This window comes from Biomphalaria glabrata, chromosome 12 (assembly GCF_947242115.1).
Source record: "Biomphalaria glabrata chromosome 12, xgBioGlab47.1, whole genome shotgun sequence".
Classification (NCBI taxonomy): Eukaryota; Metazoa; Mollusca; class Gastropoda; family Planorbidae; genus Biomphalaria; species Biomphalaria glabrata.
In genome coordinates this window covers 22,150,483-22,177,995 of record NC_074722.1, presented here as the reverse complement: position 1 = coordinate 22,177,995, position 27,513 = coordinate 22,150,483, and the positions used below count along the sequence as shown (strand labels likewise).

The 27,513-nt window shown below is 38.4% G+C and overlaps 1 protein-coding gene across 5 annotated transcripts in view; it reads right to left on the bottom strand.

Moving 5' to 3' along the window:
- LOC129921980 (somatomedin-B and thrombospondin type-1 domain-containing protein-like) overlaps nt 1-26,948 on the bottom strand; it is a 126,475-nt gene extending 99,527 nt beyond the window's left edge. The window contains exons 1-3 of one of the 5 annotated variants that reach the window (XM_056005510.1): nt 26,659-26,849; nt 21,857-22,019; nt 20,547-20,941 (exon numbers count right to left, since the gene is read on the bottom strand). In XM_056005510.1, the coding sequence (XP_055861485.1) occupies nt 20,547-20,796 (250 nt within the window). In that variant the 5' untranslated portion in view covers nt 20,797-20,941; nt 21,857-22,019; nt 26,659-26,849. Of the gene's footprint in view, nt 1-20,546; nt 20,942-21,856; nt 22,020-26,106; nt 26,129-26,278; nt 26,537-26,658 lie in introns of those variants that run through there. The other 4 variants (XM_056005511.1, XM_056005509.1, XM_056005512.1 and 1 more) reach the window with 4 other exon arrangements.
- Nucleotides 26,949-27,513: the final 565 nt, after the last annotated feature.

Below are 27,513 nucleotides of genomic sequence, written 5' to 3'. Positions count from 1 at the left end.
ACTTCTCAACACTACTTGTCTCTCAGACATACAAGGATTGGACTTCTCAACACTACTTGTCTCTCAGACATACAAGGATTGGACTTCTCAACACTACTTGTCTCTCAGACATACAAGGATTGGACTTCTCAACACTACTTGTCTCTCAGACATACAAGGATTGGACTTCTCAACACTACTTGTCTCTCAGACATACAAGGATTGGACTTCTCAACACTACTTGTCTCTCAGACATACAAGGATTGGACCTCTCAACACTACTTGTCTCTCAGACATACAAGGATTGGACTTCTCAACACTACTTGTCTCTCAGACATACAAGGATTGGACTTCTCAACACTACTTGTGTCTCAGAAATACAAGGATTGGACTTCTCAACACTACTTGTCTCTCAGACATACAAGGATTGGACTTCTCAACACTACTTGTCTCTCAGACATACAAGGATTGGACTTCTCAACACTACTTGTGTTCAGCGAGACGCAACTTGTGCACGTCAGAGATAACTCGACTTTTTAACGTGAGCAGGTGCAGGAGAGAAAAAAAAAGGACATAGGGGGGGGGGAAATACAACGCGCCTTCTCTCGCTACCCCAGATAACTCTCCCCCATTCTCCCCACCCCCCACACACACACTGTTTACAACGTCCATGTTAAAGAACTTACCACACTTTTCAACATCCACCAAAGGGCTACACGATAAACTCACAGAGACAGGGGCAGATAAGCACTGGTAGCATAGGAGATAACCTAAATGTGCAGCCTACTCTGCACCTTCACTTGCTAGACAGATCTTTGGACTGGAAGGAATTAGGTCAAACATTTTAACCTCCCTCGTTACTTCCTCTCCCTCTCCTTTCCACCTTGTGTTTGCTAGGGACATTAACTCTCTCAACCCGAATGGTTTGCTTAAGAAAGATTTCTGAAAAGTATAGTTCCACTGTGTTGTGTTGACAACCCCACCGCTGGTAGACAACTCTCTCGGCGTAGTCTGAACTTCTACAAGTTGAATCAACGTCTTTGTGAACAATTAGTATAGAGAACGTTTTATTACAATATCGACAAATTCAACTTGGGATTCAATAAAATAAATGGAGTACACTGAAGTAATACTATCTCACTACAAAAACACGTCTTTTCACTCTGGCATTCTGGAGTCGTCTCCTAGCCAAGACCGCTGAAGACACTGCTACTTATCTTGCATCATTCACAACCATTTAAAACATCTTCCCATCGCCACCATACACACACACACACTCCATAACTAGCAGAGGCATCGTATTAGACAAAAATTATAAGTTAAGCTATGTCAGTGGCGTAGCTAGGGTGGGGGGGGGGGAGGAGGGGGAGTATTTGAGGGGGGACCCAAATGAGTGTTTTTTACATTGAATATTAAATATTACGCAAAATGCAGGGGCCCCTAAAGAGGTCAAGCCCACCGGGCTCCCAAATTATGAGCTATGTATATTTGATTTAGCAAGTAGTGTCTACTACTACTACTAGAAGTCACTGGCTGCAATCGTTCATTCAAGAACACAACTCCACACAGGAAACAAGATGCCAGTCTTTAGAAATAAACATTTATCTGACATAAGACACTTGAGGTCCATGTTTTCAATGTCTGTCACTAGACCGACGTGCTTCTACACGGTTTAGACAACGGGCACACACAGGAAAAGAGAAATCAGTCAGGAAGTAGTGTAGACCTAGAGTTAACTGACTTGGTCAGGACTTCACTTAGGCATTGATATAATTGACTTGGTCAGGACTTCACTTAGACATTAGGATAATTGACTTGGTCAGGACTTCCTTTAAACATTGAGATAATTAACTTGGTCAGGACATCACTTAGGCATTGAGATAATTGACTTGGTAAGGACTTCACTTAGGCATTAAGATAATTGACTTGGTAAGGACTTCACTTAGACGTAGAGTTAACTGACTTGGTCAGGACTTCACTTAGACGTAGAGTTAACTGACTTGGTCAGGACTTAACTTAGACATTGAGATAATTGACTTGGTCAGGACTTCACTTAGGCATTGATATAATTGACTTGGTAAGGACTTCACTTAGACGTAGAGTTAACTGACTTGGTCAGGACTTCACTTAGACGTAGAGTTAACTGACTTGGTCAGGACTTAACTTAAACATTGAGATAATTGACTTGGTCAGGACTTCACTTAGGCATTGATATAATTGACTTTCTAATGACATCACTTAGACATTCAGATAATTGACTTGGTAAGAACATCACTTAGACATTCAGATAATTGACTACGTAAGGACATCACTTAGATATTCAGATAATTGACTTGGTAAGGACATCACTTAGATATTCAGATAATTGACTTGGTAAGGAAATCACTTAGACATTCCGATATAGACATAGACATTGAGCTGACTTGGTAAGGACATCACTTAGACATTTAGCTGACTTGCAAAGGGCATAACTAAATCCGTTGCTGTGTTTCTTTCAAGTTTGTCTTCTACATTCTATAAGTCGGAGCTGCTCCTAATTCAACACAGTTGAGATGTATAATTCAGATTGAGCTTCAATCAAACTAGATATAGTCACACTGAACAAAACAACATTCAACAAAATCCTCTTAGTCTTGAAAAGTAAAGTATCTGGCAGCTGGCTTACAAATTCATTCTCAAATTTAGAGAAGGGTTCATGAAAAAATAAAGTGTATGCCTATAGTGTTTATAGTATACAGCCGATCTGTTAGTACCTCTGTTATGTAAACGACCGGTCTGTTAGTACCTCTGCTCTGTAAACGACCGGTCTGTTAGTACCTCATGTATACAGCCGGTCTGTTCATACCTCTGCTATGTCCCCTACTAGATTGTTTTGTTATTTGTTACACAATTAAACATGTAACATCTCTCCAACGTTATACATTTCTGACATAGATATACAGAGTTCAAGAAACGGATATTTAATTGTGCAACCTCGATTAGAATAGAACTAAAAAAACTTTTCGAATGAAAACGTCAAGCTGTATCCCAAGTGTCCTGTTCAGTTAGACAAGATGAAGCGTCACTTTCCTACCACCTTTTTTTAAAACAAACATTCTTAAACTGTTCCTGAATCTTCCACTAGAATAGCGTGCAGTTAGAGTAAGCCTATTATTAGTTTAGAAGTCAGTGAAAGTTCATTTAGTTGTAGCATTTAGCTAAAGGCTGGGCAAGCTAAATTGAGTATCTAGCTAAAGGCTGGGCAAGCTAAATTGAGTATCTAGCTAAAGGCTGGGCAAGCTAAATTGAGTATCTAGCTAAAGGCTGGGCAAGCTAAATTGAGTATCTAGCTAAAGGCTGGGCAAGCTAAATTGAGTATCTAGCTAAAGGCTGGGCAAGCTAAATTGAGTATCTAGCTAAAGGCTGGGCAAGCTAAATTGAGTATCTAGCTAAAGGCTGGGCAAGCTAAATTGAGTATCTAGCTAAAGGCTGGGCAAGCTAAATTGAGTATCTAGCTAAAGGCTGGGCAAGCTAAATTGAGTATCTAGCTCAGGGCTGGCGAACCTATGGCACGCGTGCCCAAGGTGGCACGCGAAACGATTTTGTGTGGCACGCGACGACGACGATATTAAGAAATGTGTTTTTTTGGAAAAATCACGGATATCTCAAATTACCATAATTAATAACGTTCAATTAATTCCGAGAACTGTAAATAATATGGAAGAAGCGCTAGGGGATCATATTCAAATATAATCTTTTCATATGACTGTGTTTGATTTGGGGAGCATAGGGCATAATAATTTTTTTTCAAGACAGTTCTTGTATTTGAATGAGATCTCCTTAGCTTCCGCCATTTTGTTGATACTGAAAACGTGTCGGTCTTACATCGTTGCCATCAATAAATTTTTATCAGAATAATTACCATAACATGTCATTCTCAAAAATTAAAAAAAAGAAAACTAAATGAAGAAGAAGGAAGTGGCAGACCTTTTCAAGAGTGGTGGACTGAAAGATATGGAATGACTCACAGAGAAAACAAGGCCTTATGTGCCATGTGTTTGGAAAGTGTTGTTTGTCGGACATCATCAGTAAAACGTCATTATGAGTCCAATCACAGCTGGCTTTTAGGCAAAAGCGAGGATGAGCAAAAAGAACATCTATCGCGTGAGTTTAAAAAAATGCGATTTCACAATCCAGTTCTTTTGTAAACTTTGTTAAAAGTTCTTCTAACTTAGTGGCTGCAAGTTTTGAAGTTTCAAAAATTATAGCTAAGCATGGAAAACCTTTAAGTGACGGTGATTATATCAAGGAAGCAATGTTAGAATGTGCGTCTTATTTGTTTGAAGACTTTCAAAACAAGGATAAAGTCATTCAGAGACACACGGTTAAAGCGAGAGTTATGAAATTGCACGTTAATATTCAAGACCAAATAAAGAAGGATATTAATGCATGTCAAGCATATTCTATTTGCCTTGATGAAAGTACTGATGCGACATAGTCCGCTAGACTGGTCATCATTGCCAAATATAGCAAAGGAAATGAAATACACGAAGAACTAATAAAATTAGCAACTTTACCTAAGACAACAACAGGTGCAGATATATGTCAAACTGTTGTGATTGAACTCAGAAATGTAGGTGTAGATCTCAAAAAAATAGTTTCTGTTACAACTGATGGTGCTCCAAGTATGACTGGAAAAGATGCAGGTTTCGTTACTTTGTTTACAGGACATGTTGGACACCCACTAATAACGTTTCACTGCATTGTGCACCAACAAGCCCTATGTTTAAAAAAAACGGCTTAAAGGAACTTGAAGACATTATTAAACTTCAATACTGCCCGTGCTTTGAATTAGAGAAAATTTGAACAGCTGCTAAATGAAAGTTCAGTTTAGTTACTTTGGCTTATTAATTTACAACAACGTACGTTGGCTAAGCCGAGACTACACTCAGGAGCGGCTTGTGGAATGTCTTGATGAAATTCGAATCTTTATGGAGGATAACAAACAAAATTGCTCAGAATTGACAAATGTTGACTGGCTTATCAGACTAATGTTGTTTTGTTTGTACCGATTTTTCATCCCATTTAAATGAACTTAATACAAAGTTGCAAGATTTCTGTCGATCAGGCATTTGACATCTTGACAGCATTTGAGAAAAAGTTGAAGATTTAAAAACGTGACATAGAGAAGGAAGAATTAAAATATTTTAACAAACTGAAGAAATTTTATGATGATTTAAAAGTTCATGATACTACCGGCAAAGATTATCACAAAAGATTATTTTTAGAGATAATTGACACAACTGCTGAACAATTTTCACTGCATTTTGAACAATTTCGAAAATTCGAGTACACCTCCAAATTTATAAAATATCCAGATAGAAACTCTGGATTCGACCATGTTTTCTTGGATGGGATTACACGACTTTGAAATGCAACTTGTTGAGTTTCAGTCCAGCGCAATTTGGAGACAGAAATTTATTAACTTACGAATACGACTTGAATTAATTGAATGTGAACGGTTAAATGGATCATTAGAACCTCAGATATTAGCAGAAAATTAGATTCTTCAAGTTTGGAATGACCTGCCTAAAACTTTCAATTCTCTGATAAAAGTAGCAACATCCATTCTGTCAATTTTCTCGTCTACTTACTCATGCGAATCTTTATTTTCTACAATGAATTATATTAAATCAGATGCCAGAAGTTGCTTGACCGATGAACTAAGTGCGGCGTGTGTAACTTTGAAGAATACACGGTATACACCAGATATCAAACTGTTATAGTCTACCACACAACAGCAGAAGTCGCACTGATTGACCTGCCCTAAGACTTCAAATCTGTAGGTCAGGATAATAAAATTGAATAAACAAGTTACTAACCTGTTTATACATTCAGTTGACTTACTGCCATGGCTGTAGTACTTCTTTTATATAGCGGCGTCACTAGTAGACCTACTGGGCACGCAACAATCTTCATTGTTTTTAAATTGAAATTAATTGGCACTCGGACTGAAAAAGGTTCGCCAGCCCTGATCTAGCTAAAGGCTGGGCAAGCTAAATTGAGTATCTAGCTAAAGGCTGGGCAAGCTAAATTGAGTATCTAGCTAAAGGCTGGGCAAGCTAAATTGAGTATCTAGCTAAAGGCTGGGCAAGCTAAATTGAGTATCTAGCTAAAGGCTGGGCAAGCTAAATTGAGTATCTAGCTAAAGGCTGGGCAAGCTAAATTGAGTATCTAGCTAAAGGCTGGGCAAGCTAAATTGAGTATCTAGCTAAAGGCTGGGCAAGCTAAATTGAGTATCTAGCTAAAGGCTGGGCAAGCTAAATTGAGTATCTAGCTAAAGGCTGGGCAAGCTAAATTGAGTATCTAGCTAAAGGCTGGGCAAGCTAAATTGAGTATCTAGCTAAAGGCTGGGCAAGCTAAATTGAGTATCTAGCTAAAGGCTGGGCAAGCTAAATTGAGTATCTAGCTAAAGGCTGGGCAAGCTAAATTGAGTATCTAGCTAAAGGCTGGGCAAGCTAAATTGAGTATCTAGCTAAAGGCTGGGCAAGCTAAATTGAGTATCTAGCTAAAGGCTGGGCAAGCTAAATTGAGTATCTAGCTAAAGGCTGGGCAAGCTTGAGCGACAGCCCATGGGGTTTAAAAATAAAGGCCCTTTTCACCATGGTATCTACATAAGGGTTCAGTCGCGTCTGTGTCTGAGTGTATATTGTGTCACTTCTATAGAACCATGCTAGCTTTCGTCAAAGGAATTAGTTCCCCAAACAACGAGGCCAAAGATCAGATCTCTATCTGAGTTTATTTACCCACGTAGGAATACGGCAAGGAAGGACTGATACACCAAATGACAGACAGAAAAACAGGTGGAATAATTGAACCATAATTAATACATTATTTTATTTACTTTTTTGGCCTCCTGACGACTAGTACTAGTGTCCTTGGTGTCCTTCCAGTCTGAGTCATTATGACGTAGTTTATTGATAAAACCTGTCTAGATGCAAACGACAAATATACAAACAAATATACAAACAAATATAAAACTCTACATACAAACAAACGCATAAACAAACGCATAAACAATCCTTTAGATCAGGGGTGGGCAAATTACGAGATGTAAATACAGTGAATACAGTATAAATGTGAATTTAAAGTCATACGTAAAGTTAGCAATTATGTTTTTTTTTCTAAGTATATATATACCCCCCACCCCCCTATTCCCAATTTTTTTTTTAAGGCGGTCCTCGATGGAAAAAAGGTTGCCCACCCCTGCTTAAGATGTACATTTTAAAATTCGCTATCGCAATGTTGTCAGAAGAGGAGGATGGTCACTTTGGTGTCAAGAAATTAAAGCACTGGAATTTTAGGCACCGGTAATTTAGGCACCCAGTAATTTAGGCACCCAGTAATTTAGGCACCGGTAAATTAGGCAACTTTTGACATGGCGAAAAATTAGGCACCGGAAAATTAGACACTCTTTAAAAGCGACCTTAATTGTGAAAATAATGTAAAATTGTTAAGGTAAAGTGTATCCTTAGACTATGGCTGACGTTATCGATAACAATTTGAACTGACGTTGTACGTGCTAGGAGATTCACAGAATAAACAAGTCTGAAAGTCGCTTGCGTTTTTTAACGCACATTGTATGTAACAGACTCAGACACGGCAAGAAAATAAAGACAACTCAAAGTGCGTCCACAAACATACATAGACATGCTGCACCACTTGCTTGTGAACAAAAAACTGGCATAGAGCTTTCAACGGGCAGCTTACACATGTCAAAAACATTCTTTGACTTGCAGCCGATCACTAGAATTAAAAAGAAAACAAGTTAAGTGCCTTGGCGTTATAAAGTGGACATGGCGTCATAAAGTGGACATGGCGTCATAAAGTGGACATGGCGTCATAAAGTGGACATGGCGTCATAAAGTGGACATGGCGTCATAAAGTGGACATGGCGTCATAAAGTGGACATGGCGTCATAAAGTGGACATGGCGTCATAAAGTGGACATGGCGTCATAAAGTGGACATGGCGTCATAAAGTGGACATGGCGTCATAAAGTGGACATGGCGTCATAAAGTGGACATGGCGTCATAAAGTGGACATGGCGTCATAAAGTGGACATGGCGTCATAAAGTGGACATGGCGTCATAAAGTGGACATGGCGTCATAAAGTGGACATGGCGTCATAAAGTGGACATGGCGTCATAAAGTGGACATGGCGTCATAAAGTGGACATGGCGTCATAAAGTGGACATGGCGTCATAAAGTGGACATGGCGTCATAAAGTGGACATGGATATACTTTGGAAGTCGTATTTCTCCTAAATAATGTTTGTATTGGTTCTATTCTACTGAGTGATCAGATCAACATCTCAGTCTAGCAAGTGATCAGGTCAACATCTCAGTCTAGCAAGTGATCAGATCAACATCTCAGTCTAGCAAGTGATCAGATCAACATCTCAGTCTAGCAAGTGATCAGATCAACATCTCAGTCCAGCAAGTGATCAGGTCAACATCTCAGTCTAGCAAGTGATCAGGTCAACATCTCAGTCTAGCAAGTGATCAGGTCAACATCTCAGTCTAGCAAGTGATCAGGTCAACATCTCAGTCTAGCAAGTGATCAGATCAACATCTCAGTCTAGCAAGTGATCAGATCAACATCTCAGTCTAGCAAGTGATCAGATCAACATCTCAGTCTAGCAAGTGATCAGATCAACATCTCAGTCTAGCAAGTGATAAGATCAACATCTCAGTCTAGCAAGTGATCAGGTCAACATCTCAGTCTAGCAAGTGATCAGATCAACATCTCAGTCTAGCAAGTGATCAGGTCAACATCTCAGTCTAGCAAGTGATCAGATCAACATCTCAGTCTAGCAAGTGATCAGATCAACATCTCAGTCTAGCAAGTGATCAGATCAGCATCTCAGTCTAGCAAGTGATCAGGTCAACATCTTAGTCTAGCAAGTGATCAGATCAACATCTCAGTCTAGCAAGTGATCAGATCAACATCTCAGTCTAGCAAGTGATCAGATCAACATCTCAGTCTAGCAAGTGATCAGGTCAACATCTCAGTCTAGCAAGTGATCAAACTTTATCAAACCAGCACTCAAAATAAAAGCTAAATATAGACTTTATTTCGACATAACTGAACGTAGAGTCCAGACCATTTTGTTACGTAGGCAAAATCTTGGTCTAGTTTTTTTTTTTTTTAGTACTTCCTGGACAAACATAGCCCAAAGAATGAAATATGCACACACAAACGAGATTTATTGTTTACTTTATAAAGCCTTCAAGTAGTTATACAATAGTTTGATCTTAATAATTTCAACTCAGGAATCTTCTATTTATATAATGTACTAGTAGATGAAATAAGAATCAGTATTTATAGATCTAACTTATAGATCAAAATGTGGTACACACAATCACAGTAATAAGTATTTCACAAAAGTGCAGTTAATAGCTTAGTATTTATCGATGCTTTATGAGCAGATCTGTATCTGTACCACTCAGTCTGTCGTCTAACTTGTCATCGATAGAAACATTAACTGTTAGGGAATGAATAGAACTAGTTCAAAGGGGATGCAGTGAAACCTGAGGGAGTCCAGGAGCTCAGGTGTCCAGGAGAGAGTGAGGGTGGCTGACACCATATTGTTACCCATTACACTTTTTGACTACTAAACCAGTTTATTGAAAACTTAAGCCGCTCCGAGTTATCGCCAAATAAACAAAAAACCTCCAAAAGCTGAACTAATGTTTGGGGAAAGTCCATGACTAGCTTAAAGCTATCTTGAAGACTAAACAGCTGAACGGTTGGTTTCTCAGTGGCTCAGATTGTTTGGTCAACATTGGAACACCAACTGCTGATAGAGGCGAACAAAACAAAGCCTATCTGTAATAGTTTGGGTCACAGCTCTGAAGCCCTGGGACTACAACACAGACTACACGTGGAACTGAAAACATTTCTGAGTTGTTCATTGAAAAGACGGGTGAAGAAAACAAAAAAGACAGAGGAGAAAGAACCTGGTAAAAACAAGCAAAATATATTTTAAAAATACGTTTTAAAAAGCTTATATAAGGGAAAGAACTGCATATTTAAAGCCATATATCATAATACTGTAAGATTTATTTCCCTTTTCCGTATATCAAGCAAAATCAATTTTTTTAATTGTTACTATTGATTCTTGTTTTGTCAAGGATAATGCAATATTGAGCAAAGCGCAGGTTGATCCGAGAATGAAAAGTTTCAGAAAAAACATGTATAAGACAGACATATGGAATGAGTTCAAATAAGTGTCATAATCAGAAATGAAAACGAGAATGTGTGATATAAGCTCAGAATATGAAAGAGAATGAGTGATATAAGCTCAGAATATGAAGAGAATGTGTGATACAAGCTAAGAATATGAAAGAGAATGTGTCATATTAACACAGAAAATAAATGAGAATGTGTGATATAAGCTCAGAATACGAAAGAGAATGTGTGATATTAACACAGAAAATGAAAGAGAATGTGTGATATTAACACAGAATATAAAAGAGAATGTGTGATATTAACACAGAAAATGAAAGAGAATGTGTGATACAAGCTAAGAATATGAAAGAGAATGTGTCATATTAACACAGAAAATGAATGAGAATGTGTGATATTAACACAGAATATGAAAGAGAATGTGTGATATAAGCTCAGAATATGAAGAGAATGTGTGATACAAGCTAAGAATATGAAAGAGAATGTGTCATATTAACACAGAAAATAAATGAGAATGTGTGATATAAGCTCAGAATACGAAAGAGAATGTGTGATATTAACACAGAAAATGAAAGAGAATGTGTGATATTAACACAGAATATAAAAGAGAATGTGTGACATTAACACAGAAAATGAAAGAGAATGTGTGATACAAGCTAAGAATATGAAAGAGAATGTGTCATATTAACACAGAAAATGAATGAGAATGTGTGATATTAACACAGAATATGAAAGAGAATGTGTGATATTAACACAGAAAATGAATGAGAATGTGGGATATTAACACAGAAAATGAAAGAGAATGTGTGATATTAACACAGAATATGAAAGAGAATGTGTAATATTAACACAGAAAATGAATGAGAATGTGTGATATTAACACAGGATATGAAAGAGAATGTGTGATATTAACACAGAAAATGAATGAGAATGTGTGATATTATCACAGAATATGAAAGAGAATGTGTGATATTAACACAGAAAATGAAAGAGAATGTGTGATATTAACACAGAATATGAAAGAAAATGTGTGATATTAACACAGAATATGAAAGAGAATGTGTGATACAAGCTAAGAATATGAAAGAGAATGTGTCATATTAACACAGAAAATAAATGAGAATGTGTGATATTAACACAGAAAATGAATGAGAATGTGTGATATTAACACAGAATATGAAAGAGAATGTGTGATATTAACTCAGAATATGAAAGAGAATGTGTGATATTAACACAGAATATGAAAGAGAATGTGTGATATAAGCTCAGAAAATATTTTGTTTGGAAGGTACCGAACTTTCGAGTCGCAATGTATAAATGAGGTCATGAGAACAGTTCCTCGCGGTGCATTGACGTCACCTACTAGTCTGACCTGGGTTTCGTAGACTCTTTCATAACTGCAGATCTAAGGCTTAAAGTTTTGAAAGACTCACTGTGGGTACCCCACAGTTTCTACCGTGGCCTTCCGGGATACAAATGAAAAGAGATGAGATCCCTAAATGACAATCGCTCATTTCTTGTCGACTCACACACAGAGAACACGTGCGCCATGGGTGAGTACTTAATTAACATCGCAGATGTGAAATGAAGGGGTTTCTGGGATTGGGGTCAGATGTTTTAGTGTATGATGTTCAACACACTCTTGGGAGGGGGGGGGAGGCTTGAGTTGTGTGTAACGTCAGAGGAAGGGAGTACCTGTGGGGTTTAGTTGAGTAATCACTAGACTAGAACTAATAAGCATTCAACTGCACTGAAAATAAACTGGAAACAAGATGCCAAGTGACCCAGGTCTAGATCCCTCTGCACCTTAGCTGCCGATGAAAAGAGAAAAAACAGACTTTTTTTTTTCAAATAATTCTGTTGAAGATGGCGGTCTGGGGTAAATCTTGGGTTACCTATCGTTTAGTTTCCAAGTGTAGATCCAATCAATCCAACCAATGAACTACATGTCAGCCTAGAACATCCCTTATCTCCCTAAGAGCTCCTAGAACATCTGGAGGTATCCCTTATCTCCCTATGAGCTCCTAGAACATCTGGAGGTATCCCTTATCTCCCTATGAGCTCCTAGAACATCTGGAGGTATCCCATATCTCCCTATGAGCTCCTAGAACATCTGGAGGTATCCCTTATCTCCCTATGAGCTCCTAGAACATCTGGAGGTATCCCTTATCTCCCTATGAGCTCCTAGAACATCTGGAGGTATCCCTTATCTCCCTATGAGCTCCTAGAACATCTGGAGGTATCCCTTATCTCCCTATGAGCTCCTAGAACATCTGGAGGTATCCCTTATCTCCCTATGAGCTCCTAGAACATCTGGAGGTATCCCATATCTCCCTATGAGCTCCTAGAACATCTGGAGGTATCCCTTATCTCCCGATGAGCTCCTAGAACATCTGGAAGTATCCCATATCTCCCTATGAGCTCCTAGAACATCTGGAGGTATCCCATATCTCCCTATGAGCTCCTAGAACATCTGGAGGTATCCCTTATATCCCTATGAGCTCCTAGAACATCTGGAGGTATCCCATATCTCCCTAGGAGCTCCTAGAACAAGCTGCAAAGTCTGTTCAAACAACTAAGCGGAGAAGAAGAACATGAAGCTTTGTTTCATTTGTTTTGAAACTATTCATCTTTCTTTTTTTTTTCTTTTCAAGACTAACGTAAAGGCGTAGTGATTATGTGGTCAGTAGGATGATAGTGTCCAAGACATCCTAACCATGACTTAAGGCTTAATGGAACCTTGTTTCTAGAAGTATAATTGAACGTTAAAGACATTTCAATCTATTTCACTATCTATCAATTTATTTAATCTATCTAATCTATGAATCAATCAAACAATCAATCAATCAATCTATCTATCTATCTATCTATCTATCTATCTATCTATCTATCTATCTATCTATCTATGAATTTGGCTCTTCTATTCGACTATTCCTTTCTTCATCTTTTCTATTTCTCTCTCTCTCCCTCTCTCTCTCTCTCTTGCAATGTGCTCCACCCATTCAAGCGAAAAGTTCAAGGAGTATAACTTCAACTGTAAAAGTAAACAATGTCCTCCTGTTGACTCACGTCTGTTGAGCAGACGAGCTAAAGAGATCCGTAGCCCACGGCAGATGTGATGATAAGAAAAGGAGGGAATGAAATGGAAGAGGAAAAACGAAATTAGCAGACAACAATTTGAGAAAGATGACAAATAGAGATACATCTACGAACTTGTTTGTCAACTTTTTTGTTTCTAAAAGCATTTTTGAAAAAAAATGTTTTAATTCATCAATCAAAAGGTTCCTACATGAAAGTTTGAGCAATCAATGCTATCGCCACTTCAAAGAGAACCAAAACTAACCAAAAATCGGTAATTGAGAACTATCTGTATTATTCTCTTTTTTTTTTCCCACCCAAAGACACTAATACACACACACACACACCAAGATATGTTATTGGACATCGTCTGCTGTCAATATGCGCACTAGTCAAGCTGCGCACCACATGATTGCATGCAACACAATAGACACGATCTGCAGATGTGACCCAAATCTTCAAGAAAATAACATTTCCGTAAAAAAAAAAAATGTTTTCTTTAATTAAGTGTTCTCTGACCATATCAGCACTGCAGTTCACGCGATAATATGAAACTACTTATTAATTGTTGTTTTAAATTATGTTCCACTTATATGCATATTAAAAAAATTCTCTTTGAAAAAATAGTAACCATTTTTTTTGGGTAAATGTAGTAGTTATTATGACAGAAATTACATAACCTAGCAATACATTTGTAAAAAAAATAATTTTTGACAAAAAATCTAAAACCGTTTGCATAAATGTGTTTAAAATATGGTAAATTGTAGTCTCTCATACTAAAGAGCCTCCCGTGTTTGTTACTATTAATAGTGAATAGTTGTAAAAATGGTGTATTTTTATGAAAAAAAACTGCTTGCATAGTTGATTTAAAAAAATAAATTTTTCACTTTCAGAAAAGAAAAAAGTAGCCGTTGAATCTGAACTTGGATGGTCTAAAATATCATGATGTCGGATTTTACATATCTAGTTTTCGAGATCTAAACGGGACGGACGGACAGACATTCCACACAAAACTAATAGCGTCTTTTCCCCTTTCAAGGGACGCTAAAAATTATCCTTTTTTTTTCCTTCAGAATAAGAGATTTGGCAAAGATCGACAACAATTAGTTATGTGTATTTTATTTGTTAGAATACTCAACATAGAACCTGAACTACAAGAATAGCCGAGTTACATTTCATCCTTGGTAAAAAGCCTTTGACCTCCATAGCAAGTGTATCGTGAGTAGTTACAGGAGGGCCTAACTCGTCATGTATTTGTTTATCAAAGATGATTGGGTGAATTTAAATAGAATTCCCTCAGTTTCCACATCAATGTATAAGCTTAAAACAAGAAAACCAAAAACTAACTTAAGGCTACTTCATTAATGAACGTGAACTTTGCTACACCAGCACACTAAGACAAATGTAGTTACTGAACAGCTACACCAGCACACTAAGACAAATGTAGTTACTGGACAGCTATACCAGCACACTAAGACAAATGTAGCTACTGGACAGCTACACCAGCACACTAAGACAAATGTAGTTACTGGACAGCTACACCAGCACACTAAGACAAATGTAGTTACTGGACAGCTACACCAGCACACTAAGACAAATGTAGCTACTGGACAGCTACACCAGCACACTAAGACAAATGTAGCTACTGGACAGCTACACCAGCACACTAAGACAAAGGCAGCTACTGGACAGCTACACCAGCACACTAAGACAAATGTAGTTACTGGACAGCTACACCAGCACACTAAGACAAATGTAGTTACTGGACAGCTACACCAGCACACTAAGACAAATGTAGCTACTGAACAGCTACACCAGCACACTAAGACAAAGGCAGCTACTGGACAGCTACACCAGCACACTAAGACAAATGTAGCTACTGGACAGCTACACCAGCACACTAAGACAAATGTAGCTACTGGACAGCTACACCAGCACACTAAGACAAATGTAGTTACTGGACAGCTACACCAGCACACTAAGACAAATGTAGCTACTGGACAGCTACACCAGCACACTAAGACAAATGTAGCTACTGGACAGCTACACCAGCACACTAAGACAAATGTAGCTACTGGACAGCTACACCAGCACACTAAGACAAAGGTAGCTACTGGACAGCTACACCAGCACACTAAGACAAATGTAGCTACTGGACAGCTAGCTACACCAGCACACTAAACTAAGACAAATGTAGCTACTGGACAGCTTCACCAGCACACTAAACTATGACAAAAGTAGCCATACAGTTATCTTTGATAAATAATCAGTTTGAAATGTGAACTCCAAGGTGTGTCCTATCTTTCCCATGCCTCAGACCTTCACGCTCTAGAAGATCCATCCAGATGTTTGAGATTTTCCTTATTCGTCTTCTGAAACTTGTGCATGTCCCAGGTACGAGGAAACCTTACCCAAAGAATGTCAGGCTATTCACGTAAGTAGGTCAAGATCTAGATCAAAGTGTCAGCAGAATAACTGGGTCATTTGGATTCCAGCTGCACCAGGGACTAATGTTTCTGATTTAACGAGTACGACATAGAATCTGTTGTCTCCTGTCAATGGTATTCTATTAACCTAATGTTTTCACAGACAGCATGTGGTCAGAGACGTAGTGAGAGGGGCATGGGGGACACTATGCCCTTGGCGCACGTTTTGCTCACTACGCCTCTACATGTGGTTTTAAGTTTTATGTTCATACAACATCACTGAAATAATATTGAAGAACTTTAGCAAGCCTACGAGGAAAAGTGAGTTGTCTAGAAATGAACAGATTCACTAAATAGTTGCAATCCTCACTATGAGAATAGTACCTCGACCCTAAATCCGTAGCACTCCCTTTGGCTAGAATTGGACCTCTTTCACCAACCGTAAACAAACAACATTTAGTCACGTGGTGCTTTATCTCTTCTATAGAATTTACGATCTCATGTTTAATTCATGATGGTTGTCACGTGACAGTTTTTTCCATTCTTTTATCAATAAGATCACGTGACTAAATGTTGTTTGTTTACGATTGGCGAATGAGGTCCATTCAAAAGAAGTATACTGAATCATGAACACATATTTATGACTTTAGATAATAGCCGTTATTGCCCGTAAGGACATTTGTCTTTTGCTTATAGTTGGGATTTTGTGTTTCACACTAACTGACTATGAAAGACCTGGAATAAAGTCTTGATATCAGTTGAGTTATAGGAGTTGGTTTATGAGTTAAGTCTTTTCACTTGTATGAGTTGAGGTCATACACACACACACTATGGTATATTCTTCTTTTATTTTTTTCCCTTGATTGTATTTCCCCTACATAGCTAACGTCTAGGGTCTGTCGTGCAAAGCGGACCACATCTAGAAATGGTCTATTGAATCACTAATAAATTATTCTCTTGTTTAGTGTTGTTGAAAAAAAAATATTTGAAGGAACTTTCAATTCAAGGACAATGTGCTTACTCCATCTGTCTAAAGTGAATCTAAGACCAGGTATATGGAACATACAGTGATCGAACTTTGATAGATTGTAGTAGCGCACATGCAAACAAAACATTGGGGATTCCCGAGCACCATCAAACAAAGAGTGAGCATCTAGCCAGACGTGACCAGGAAACAAGGAGCAAAAACTGCGCACGCGTTGTTGTGACTGATAAAGAGAAAGAAACGACCTTGACATTCAAACGAAATAATGTTAATGTTGAAACGCTGTGGTTAGGAGCGAGAAAGGAGGGACAACTGGGTGGGTTTATTTACACGAAGTTGGTAATCAATGAAGAGTCAACGGGCGAGTTCCGCATGACTGATTTGAACCCGATTAACCGAGAGGTCATTTCTGTCGCTCTAAGTTCTATGGGGAGGTTATCAAAGAGAATGATTGAAAGCAGCAGACAACCATTGTGGCGCCGACTCTGTGTATGTGGCGATAGAATTTGGGTTCAAGTAAAAAGATTTGAATTTCACGCTTCGTTGAATAAGAAAAATTACGCAATACCGGAAGTTGATGTTTTCGTTCAAAAAAGGTGTCTTTACATTACAAGCAGGTCATTGTAAAAGTGTAACAAGAACCTTCACGCTTGGGGTTGTACAAAGTCTGAAGGTGTATGCTAGGATCTGCATGAGTTCTTGCTTATCAGTTGACCTGACCTTAACATAAGCGACCTGGTAGAAAGAATCCCTGAGGTTTATGTCCCTTCTTAACTTCTGTTGTGATCTCTAGACCATGGCTAGACACAAGAGATCAACCTCAAGAAATGTAAGCCTTCTCTTCTTTCACGAGAATTTCAAGACAGTGGATACAATCTCAACCACAACTTTTGATGAAGTGTGATCCTACAAGTTTTGTACAAGCACTAATGACTTTATTGAGAGTTCAGAGAGAACTCAGATCTGCAGTTGCTGGCACTCCCGTCCCGCTAAACTTCATGAAGAAAAGTGTTGGTAACATAGAGAGCCTAGAACTGTACTAGAGAAAGAGAAGTGTATATGTGTATGTGTTAGAAATAGAAATGTGTGTGTGAGTATGTGTGTATTCACGTTTGAAGAAACAAGAAATCAACTTTTGACTCTCGCACACATTTGTTCCTTTTCAGTTTATTGACACACACACACACAGAGTGCAATAATAGTCAAGTTGTCATTACGTAGAAAAATATTTCCTTGGGTTAGGAACAGCTCAATAGAACATCTCACTAGAACAGCTCAATAAAACAGCTCAATAGAACAGCTCAATAGAACAGCTCTTGTACTCTGGTTACATAATAAGATAGAAACTCACCAAAAGGATGTGAACTTCTATTCACCAGCAGTGCAAGAAATATGTCACAGGTTCTGTCAATGTTAAAAAAAGATGAAAGGTCGATTTTGTCTCTACTTGTGTCGGGGGGGGGGGGGGAGTGTATGTCTAGTACTTAAGTGTTCTTTGACATTTCTCGACCGGCAGCTAATCCCCCATCTACCCAGTCAATTGTTTCCTCCCTCTACCCAGTCATTTGTTTCCTCCCTCTATCCAGTCACTTGTTTCCTCCCTCTACCCAATCATTTGTTTCCTCCCTCTACTCAGTCATTTGTTTCCTCCCTCTACCCAGTCATTTGTTTCCTCCCTCTACCCAGTCATTTGTTTCCTCCCTCTACCCAGTCAATTGTTTCCTCCCTCTACCCTGTCATTTGTTTCCTCCCTCTACCCAGTCACTTGTTTCCTCCCTCTACCCAGTCAATTGTTTCCTCCCTCTACCCAGTCATTTGTTTCCTCCCTCTACCCAGTCATTTGTTTCCTCCCTCTACCCAGTCATTTGTTTCCTCTCTCTACCCAGTCATTTGTTTCCTCCCTCTACCCAGTCAATTGTTTCCTCCCTCTACCCAGTCATTTGTTTCCTCCCTCTACCCAGTCATTTGTTTCCTCCCTCTACCCAGTCACTTGTTTCCTCCCTCTACCCAGTCATTTGTTTCCTCCCTCTACCCAGTCACTTGTTTCCTCCCTTTACCTAGTCAATTGTTTCCTCCTTCTATCCAGTCATTTGTTTCCTCCCTCTACCCAGTCATTTGTTTCCTCCCTCTATTCAGTCATTTGTTTCCTCCCTCTATCCAGTCAATTGTTTCCTCCCTCTACCCAGTTAATTGTTATCTGTGTGTGTTAAGGTCAATTCTATCACAAATCTGTATTATGACAAAGTGCCTCTGCATGAGCATATCTTACACACAGTGTGTGGAAATGTGAGTAGCACATGGTCCACAAATTGACAGTTTTAAACATTAATGCTCCCTATAGAGCATCAGTGAATAGAGCACTGTAGGGTATGGACGTCCTTGGGATTTCACTTTCATCTATTTCCTATGAAGTATCTTCTAACAATGAAATAGAAATACGAATATGTCAAATTAATAACATTCAATGAGCTAATAGTCTAGGTAGAGAAGCAGGAATACATGGCACCGATCTGGAAGCAGATGCCAAACAGATGGGCAAGACGTGGGGACAGTTGGAGATACTCGCCCAGAACCGAGATGCCTGGAGGAAGCTGGTTGGTGGTCTATACCCCAGAAGGGACCACAGGCAGAGATGTGTGCTATTAAGTATGAGACTGTGACAACTAGCAAGTTAGGAGTGTACCTACACAAGTGTATTGTCGTAGCGCTGGGAAAGCTTGTCTAGTACCAGAAAATAAACACACTAAATTAACGTGGACATGTCAAGGGTCAAGGGTCAAATCTACTCCACCAGCGAAAAAGCAAAGAAATACAAAACAGAATCCAGTGAAATCTTTGGTCACTTTAAAAAAAAATGGACATTACCAGCACGTATTTTTAACTGGATAAGTTAGATCTAGATCTTTCTTTTCCTCGTGCAACTCTAAAATGAATAATACATTTTCACTTCTCTAGTTCATTTCAATTTCTGATCAGTTATTTGCATTCTTCAACTGAACACCAAAGTCTTGTGTGGACTGCGTGACAACAAGTTAGCATTGCAAATAAAGATGTATGTATAATTACGTTGAACTAAACATTGCACTTCACACATACAGATCAACATTTTTTTGTCTTAAACAAAAAAAGATTAAATACTTTGAATAACTGAAATAAAGCTAGCTATTAATTGAATGTCAGCAAACAAAAGAATCTAACCAATGAACTATAAAATTCATCAAGATTTTTTTTTTGCAAGATAAACAAGTACTTTTTTAAACCAATCCATTCCTATCGTATGTCCAAATACTATAACAAACTAAACTCTCAGATTGTGTATGCCATTGAAAACTCAAGAGAACAAGAAACTGGCCAGTATGGTGATTAAAGCCGAAATTTTATATTGAAATAGTTGATTCCTCTCCTTTTTTTTTTTTTTTTTGTTATTTAGCATTCGCACTATTTCACAACAATCACACCAATTTCACATTTAACCATTTTTTTTGTTATTTTTACATTTCATGAGAAAAGTGTAAGTAAATAGTAGGGATTGAAAACTAGAATGTTCTACGTCCAACTAGAATGTTCTACGTCCAACTAGAATGTTCTACGTCCAACTAGAATGTTCTACGTCCAACTAGAATGTTCTACGTCCAACTAGAATGTTCTACATTCAACTAGAATGTTCTACATCCAACTAGAATGTTCTATATCAAACAAGAATGTGCCTCAATACAACGTTTATATATCAACAATAAAATGTATGCTTTTATTTCTTACCAAATGAGAACATTCTCGAGTATATTAGCAGTGTCTCAAGTTTTATTTCTAGCGGGGGAGGGGATGAAGTAGGTAATAGAAAGTACTCACTCTTGCAGTGGTGATGGTAATCCATGCAGCAGTCTCCCATAATGAGGCAGTTGCTGTCGCAGTAGCACCGAGCCGAGTCTTCAGACCTATCCACTCTCTGGCCAAACACGAAGCATGTGTTGTTCTGTCCTTGGCAACACATGTCAGCCTCACCGCAGTTGCGAGGGTTGGGTCGTCGCTCCAGCGTGGAGCCTTCGGTCAGGATGGCAAAAAGAGCCACAGCGAATCCAATGCTCCTGGCAAGAGCCATGTCTCAAGTGTACACAGGAAGTACTGGAGAGAACTCCAAGAACAAATCGCACTCCTCTGTAGCTCTTTCTATGTGCAGTCCTGGTGAAGAACTGTTGTGTATTGACCCCTAAAAGTCACTCTCTGTACACCGACTAGTAGGCTCCCTGTAATTTTTTAAATCAAAGATATAGTGATTAGTGAACAACACATTTTTGGCTAATAGATAAGTGTTTATATGGTTTTACAGAGAGAGAGAGAGAGAGAGAGAGAGATTGGTTTTAAGATGTAATTGAAACAACCGTGTGAGATGATCAACTTATCCATCAAATCATTTCATGGGCTCTAGAGTCATTATCAAAAGTACCACGAACAGAATGACCCAGTTCTTAAGTATTTGATTTGAGCCACACAGCAATCTAGTTAGTTGGACAATTCTATTATTACGCAACACTTTCTTCTTACTTCTATTAAATTAAACATGGTCTAAGACTACACTGTCTTTTCAAGTCCTCGGCAGGACACAGCGGCGAGTTCTCTAGCCAGAAAGATCGTAGTAGTGTATGGCCACAATGAGTTCCTGGTTCTATTCCACAATCCTCTTATCGTTTAGACTAACACCTGTTACTTGACTTCTATCCAATGCATTCTGTTTGGTTCATATTTTTTATTACCCACATAAATCATAATAAGTGGTAAGTTCAGCTAGCCGACGAAATTGAAACACGAAAAGAGACCCCCAACTCTAAAGACTGAGTATCTCACCAACACAGCACAGATAACAGCTATTCAAAACTCTTTTGAGACAGTAAGACAAGTCAAATCACAGAACTTGATCTGTTGGCTGAAACCTTTGGATTGAGTCGCGTGAAAATAAAACATAAATAATATGTTCCTTCCACGAACTCCGTTTCTATGCATACAAAGAGAAGCCAGCCCTCAACGTCTATGAGGAAATCATGGCATACTCTGACTTAATGAGCTGCGAATAGTTTCCAAATGTACAATCCCCTTTCCCCTCCTTAGTCGCTTTTCTAGACGGGTTGGGTGGGTTGGAAGTCAAACAAAGGACGTGCTATTACCAGTAGAATTGAACTCTAGTCTCACAGCCACCAGATGTTTCAAGTCCAGGTTGAGGGCCTGTCCTCGACAGATGTATCACTATTAGTTTACATTAGCAGGGGCGTCGACTGGGACCGAAACATAAAACTGCAAATACTTTTTTTCTTTTGCGCTTTTCACATTCTAAAAGAAAAAAAAAACAATTTGCTAAACAGTTTGGAAAAACACTTTAAAAAAAACAACTGTCCTTCTAAGTTGTAATAGAAAGAGTTGTCTGAAGTACACTATTATGTCTGAAGTACATTATTATGTCTGAAGTACACTATTATGTCTGAAGTACATTATTATGTCTGAAGTACACTATTATGTCTGAAGTACATTATTATGTCTGAAGTACACTATTATGTCTGAAGTACATTATTATGTCTGAAGTACACTATTATGTCTGAAGTACACTATTATGTCTGAAGTACACTATTATGTCTGAAGTACATTATTATGTCTGAAGTACACTATTATGTCTGAAGTACACTATTATGTCTGAAGTACACTATTATGTCTGAAGTACATTATTATGTCTGAAGTACATTATTATGTCTGAAGTACATTATTATGTCTGAAGTACACTATTATGTCTGAAGTACACTATTATGTCTCAAGTATATTATTATGTCTGAAGTACACTATTATGTCTGAAGTACACTATTATGTCTGAAGTACACTATTATGTCTGAAGTACATTATTATGTCTGAAGTACACTATTATGTCTGAAGTACACTATTATGTCTGAAGTACATTATTATGTCTGAAGTACACTATTATGTCTGAAGTACACTATTATGTCTGAAGTACACTATTATGTCTGAAGTACACTATTATGTCTGAAGGTCATTTAAGATTCCGGGAAAAAATAAATCTCTATTACGCAAAATAAAAATTAAATCCAAGAATTTGAAACACATCTCTTGGCCTCACTGTCTAGACTAGACACTGTCTAAGACTTATCTGAGTTACGTAGGACTCTGAATGTCTGGTGTTAAAAGTAAAGATAATATAACTTTTATTGATCCAATCAAATGGAAATTCGGTTTGACTATAATTGACAACCTTCATCGTAACTACTGTACAATAACAATATAGATGCACAATATAGATGCACATACGAACGACATTCACACACGAGAAACACATACACACTCATAACCAGCGCTTTATTAATAGACTTCTCTGTACAATCATGTTTTCACTCACAGGACTGGATGTACGAATTAACAGTTGTGATAAGTTCATCTGTCTGGGCAGTTGTTTACAAACATGTTGACACTGTCATTCTCTCTATCTGCCCCTTTCCTCTCTAAGTCTCTCTCTCTCTCTTTACATTATATTTCTACCGTTCGTCTAACAAAGAAAACTAAGGTTTGACCATTCCTTCAATATTCCTTTTAAAAGACAGGGTCTGTAGCTGTGTCTGTAGCTGTGTCAGTAACATTTGTTACACACACTGCTAGTCTTTTACAGAAGTAAACTTTCTTAGTATTGACCAACAGAACAAATTGTCTACTAACAAAACAAATTGTCTACTAACAAAACAAATTGTGTACTAACAAAACAAATTGTCTACTTGCAAAAAAAATGTCTACTAACAAAACAAATTGTATACTAACTCCAGTCTATGTTACTTCAATTGACAAAGAAAATATTTTAATCTTGTCTGATATTCAGTAGAAAAAGTTGACAACACAAAAGCACTGGCTAGAGATATGGGTGCAGAAGTTTTACTGTCGAGTTTCGATCTGTGGCTCTAGCACAGCAAAGTGATCTAACAGTAAACAAACAAAACACTGTCAGGCACTGAGATCTAACAGTAAACAAACAAAACACTGTCAGGTACTGAGATCTAACAGTAAACAAACAAAACACTGTCAGGTACTGAGATCTAACAGTAAACAAACACAACACTTTCATGTATTAAGATCTAACAGTAAACAAACACAACACTTTCATGTATTAAGATCTAACAGTAAACAAACACAACACTGTCAGGTACTGAGATCTAACAGTAAACAAACACAACACTGTCAGGTACTGAGATCTAACAGTAAACAAACAAAAACACTTTCATGTATTAAGATCTAACAGTAAACAAACACAACACTGTCAGGTACTGAGATCTAACAGTAAACAAACACAACACTGTCCGGTACTGAGATCTAACAGTAAACAAACACAACACTGTCAGGTACTGAGATCTAACAGTAAACAAACAAAACACTGTCAGGTACTGAGATCTAACAGTAAACAAACACAACACTGTCAGGTACTGAGATCTAACAGTAAACAAACACAACACTGTCAGGTACTGAGATCTAACAGTAAACAAACAAAACACTGTCAGGTACTGAGATCTAACAGTAAACAAACACAACACTGTCATGTACTGAGAATCTAACAGTAAACAAACACAACACTGTCAGGTACTGAGATCTAACAGTAAACAAACACAATACAACACCTTCAGGTACTGAGATCTAACAGTAAACAAACACAACACTGTCAGGTACTGAGATCTAACAGTAAACAAACACAACACTGTCAGGTACTGAGGTGTAACACTAGTGTGAAATATTGTTCCCAAACCTTCCGCAGGACGGCGGGGGGATGGCAGCGGGCAGGGTTTAAACCAGCACCATCGAGGACAGTACAGAGAGAAAGCCACACAAGGCTGTAAAGTACCAATGCACGTTCTGGGAAAGGAAATTTGTAGAGAATGATATTCTAAAGTTACTCGCAGGCTTCATGTGCCTGAGTTTTTGTATATACTTTCTGTGTTTTTTTAACTTCTGTATACTATGGACTTTTGGGAAGTGTCCTTATAGATTGTACGTGGATTAGTGAATTGAATAGTTTAAATAAATGTCAAGATTGCTAGAAATCGCTCCTCTCTCTCTCTGATTGTTAATAGCGTAACTTAGATAACGATGACGATATTATTTGACACTGTAAATAGAGGCCCAAATAAAGTAGAACTCTCGCCATCAATAGAGGCCCAAATAAAGTAGAACTCTCGCCATCAATAGAGGCCCAAATAAAGTAGAACTCTGGCCATCAATAGAGGCCCAAATAAAGTAGAACTCTCGCCATCAATAGAGGCCCAAATAAAGTAGAACTCTCGCCATCAATAGAGGCCCAAATAAAGTAGAACTCTGGCCATCAATAGAGGCCCAAATAAAGTAGAACTCTCGCCATCAATAGAGGCCCAAATAAAGTAGAACTCTGGCCATCAATAGAGGCCCAAATAAAGTAGAACTCTCGCCATCAATAGAGGCCCAAATAAAGTAGAACTCTGGCCATCAATAGAGGCCCAAATAAAGTAGAACTCTGGCCATCAATAGAGGCCCAAATAAAGTAGAACTCTCGCCATCAATAGAGGCCCAAATAAAGTAGAACTCTGGCCATCAATAGAGGCCCAAATAAAGTAGAACTCTGGCCATCAATAGAGGCCCAAATAAAGTAGAACTCTCGCCATCAATAGAGGCCCAAATAAAGTAGAACTCTGGCCATCAATAGAGGCCCAAATAAAGTAGAACTCTCGCCATCAATAGAGGCCCAAATAAAGTAGAACTCTGGCCATCAATAGAGGCCCAAATAAAGTAGAACTCTCGCCATCAATAGAGGCCCAAATAAAGTAGAACTCTCGCCATCAATAGAGGCCCAAATAAAGTAGAACTCTGGCCATCAATAGAGGCCCAAATAAAGTAGAACTCTCGCCATCAATAGAGGCCCAAATAAAGTAGAACTCTCGCCATCAATAGAGGCCCAAATAAAGTAGAACTCTGGCCATCAATAGAGGCCCAAATAAAGTAGAACTCTGGCCATCAATAGAGGCCCAAATAAAGTAGAACTCTCGCCATCAATAGAGGCCCAAATAAAGTAGAACTCTCGCCATCAATAGAAGGCTAACAGGTAACGAAACAAGTTCTACTGACTTGGAGATGGAACTTGGAACATGGAAACAAAGCAACGTGTTTGTTTGTTTTTGTCATGTAAGTTTACCTGGACACATGCTGAACATTGGAGGGGACAGCTCTGTACGAATGAGCTTTGTTAAGATGATAGGCACCTAACCTATCACCTTACTAAAAATCTATCTAGTACTGTTACTGCATAGTGAAGTAAATACTTTCTAAATAGTAGACACCATAGGCAGAAAATAAAATATCCGATTAAAAAAAGTAAAATTCCACACGATATGCTGAAAGTTAAACACACCCGAACACTTGTAAATCTAAACACTTGAACACACATCTGTAGCGTCATATTTTAACTTATAAAACACGCTCTAGAAACATCTTAGTGTCATGTCCTACATTCCTAAAATAGTCAAAAAAAAATTGACAATGACTTGTGTCTTTTTTTATAACGCTACCAATAAGTTCAATACCGTCTAAATGAGTCAAATATATTTCACAAAAACTTATGACGCTGTCTGTCAGGATGAAGAAAGATTGCTGAACACAAGAGCTAAATGGAACACAACTGTAAGGCACGGAGGTGATCTAGGCCAATCTGGGAACTGATCCAGCCGATGATTTTGTCTCACACGAGTGTGTCTATTGTCTATACATACTTATAGGCAGCCAAAACTGAAGCGAGTCGTGAATTACATTGAATAAATAAACACGTAGTCGCCAAGCGAAATCAAAACATAATTGAGAAAAACATTTCTTGACAGTTGAGCACACCTTCGTGTACACTACATTCCTCGCAAACTAAATTGACTTAAATCTAAACACACAAATAAACACGTGTTTAAACACTCACAAAGTCCGAGACCATTGGAGGAGTCTAACCCACTGCTGTGAAGAACTCAGGAAGTAAATATATAAACATAACAGAACTAGGAGCAGCTGCGGCTAAAACGTGGAAGAAAGAACTTTTGATTCAAGGAATCAGGAGAGAAAGAAAAGTCATAAGGAAGACGAAGGGAGAGAAAAAAACAACGAGCGTGAAAGATCTACCACTGCAACAGCGGGCTGTGTCTGCCTCGAGTCTTACAAGACACAAGTCTAAACCATGCCAACTCGGCCACGCTCGAACGTGCCAGCCCTCTCTTTCACTAGTAGCGGTAAGATTAAGGAGAGGGAAAGGGGGGGTGCAGAGGGTATAGGAGGGTGAACATGAATGGCGAGAGGGAGAGAGGACTATCTCTTTCTCTTGGTCCTCTTTCCTTCTCAGTTACTTTAGTAACTAGCCATTGAGTCCAGTTTGTAGACTAGCATGTCACACATATCCACTCATTGAACAAATGTCGAGGTATGCTCAATGGGAACTAGTAAAAGGGAAACAATTCAGTAATACACCAAAACATTGGGGAGACAATTGTTCAGTACATAATTTCATATTGAAACATTTATGTTTTTCGGAAAGTGTTTCACACAATTTCCTGCATTGTACTCTTCGACATTTGATTGATCCAAGTCAATGTACACAATCAAATCTATTGCATTGTAATCAATGTAAAGACGTTAGCTGAGTGGCAAGTGAAGCAACCGTTCCAAGCCCTGTGCCTGAGAGAGGGGTCCATTTAGTGCATCCTACAAATATGTGGGCTCCGGACATGACTGGCGCTCATGTCCACCAGTACTATTTAGGTCACTCAGAGACGTACATCTGTTA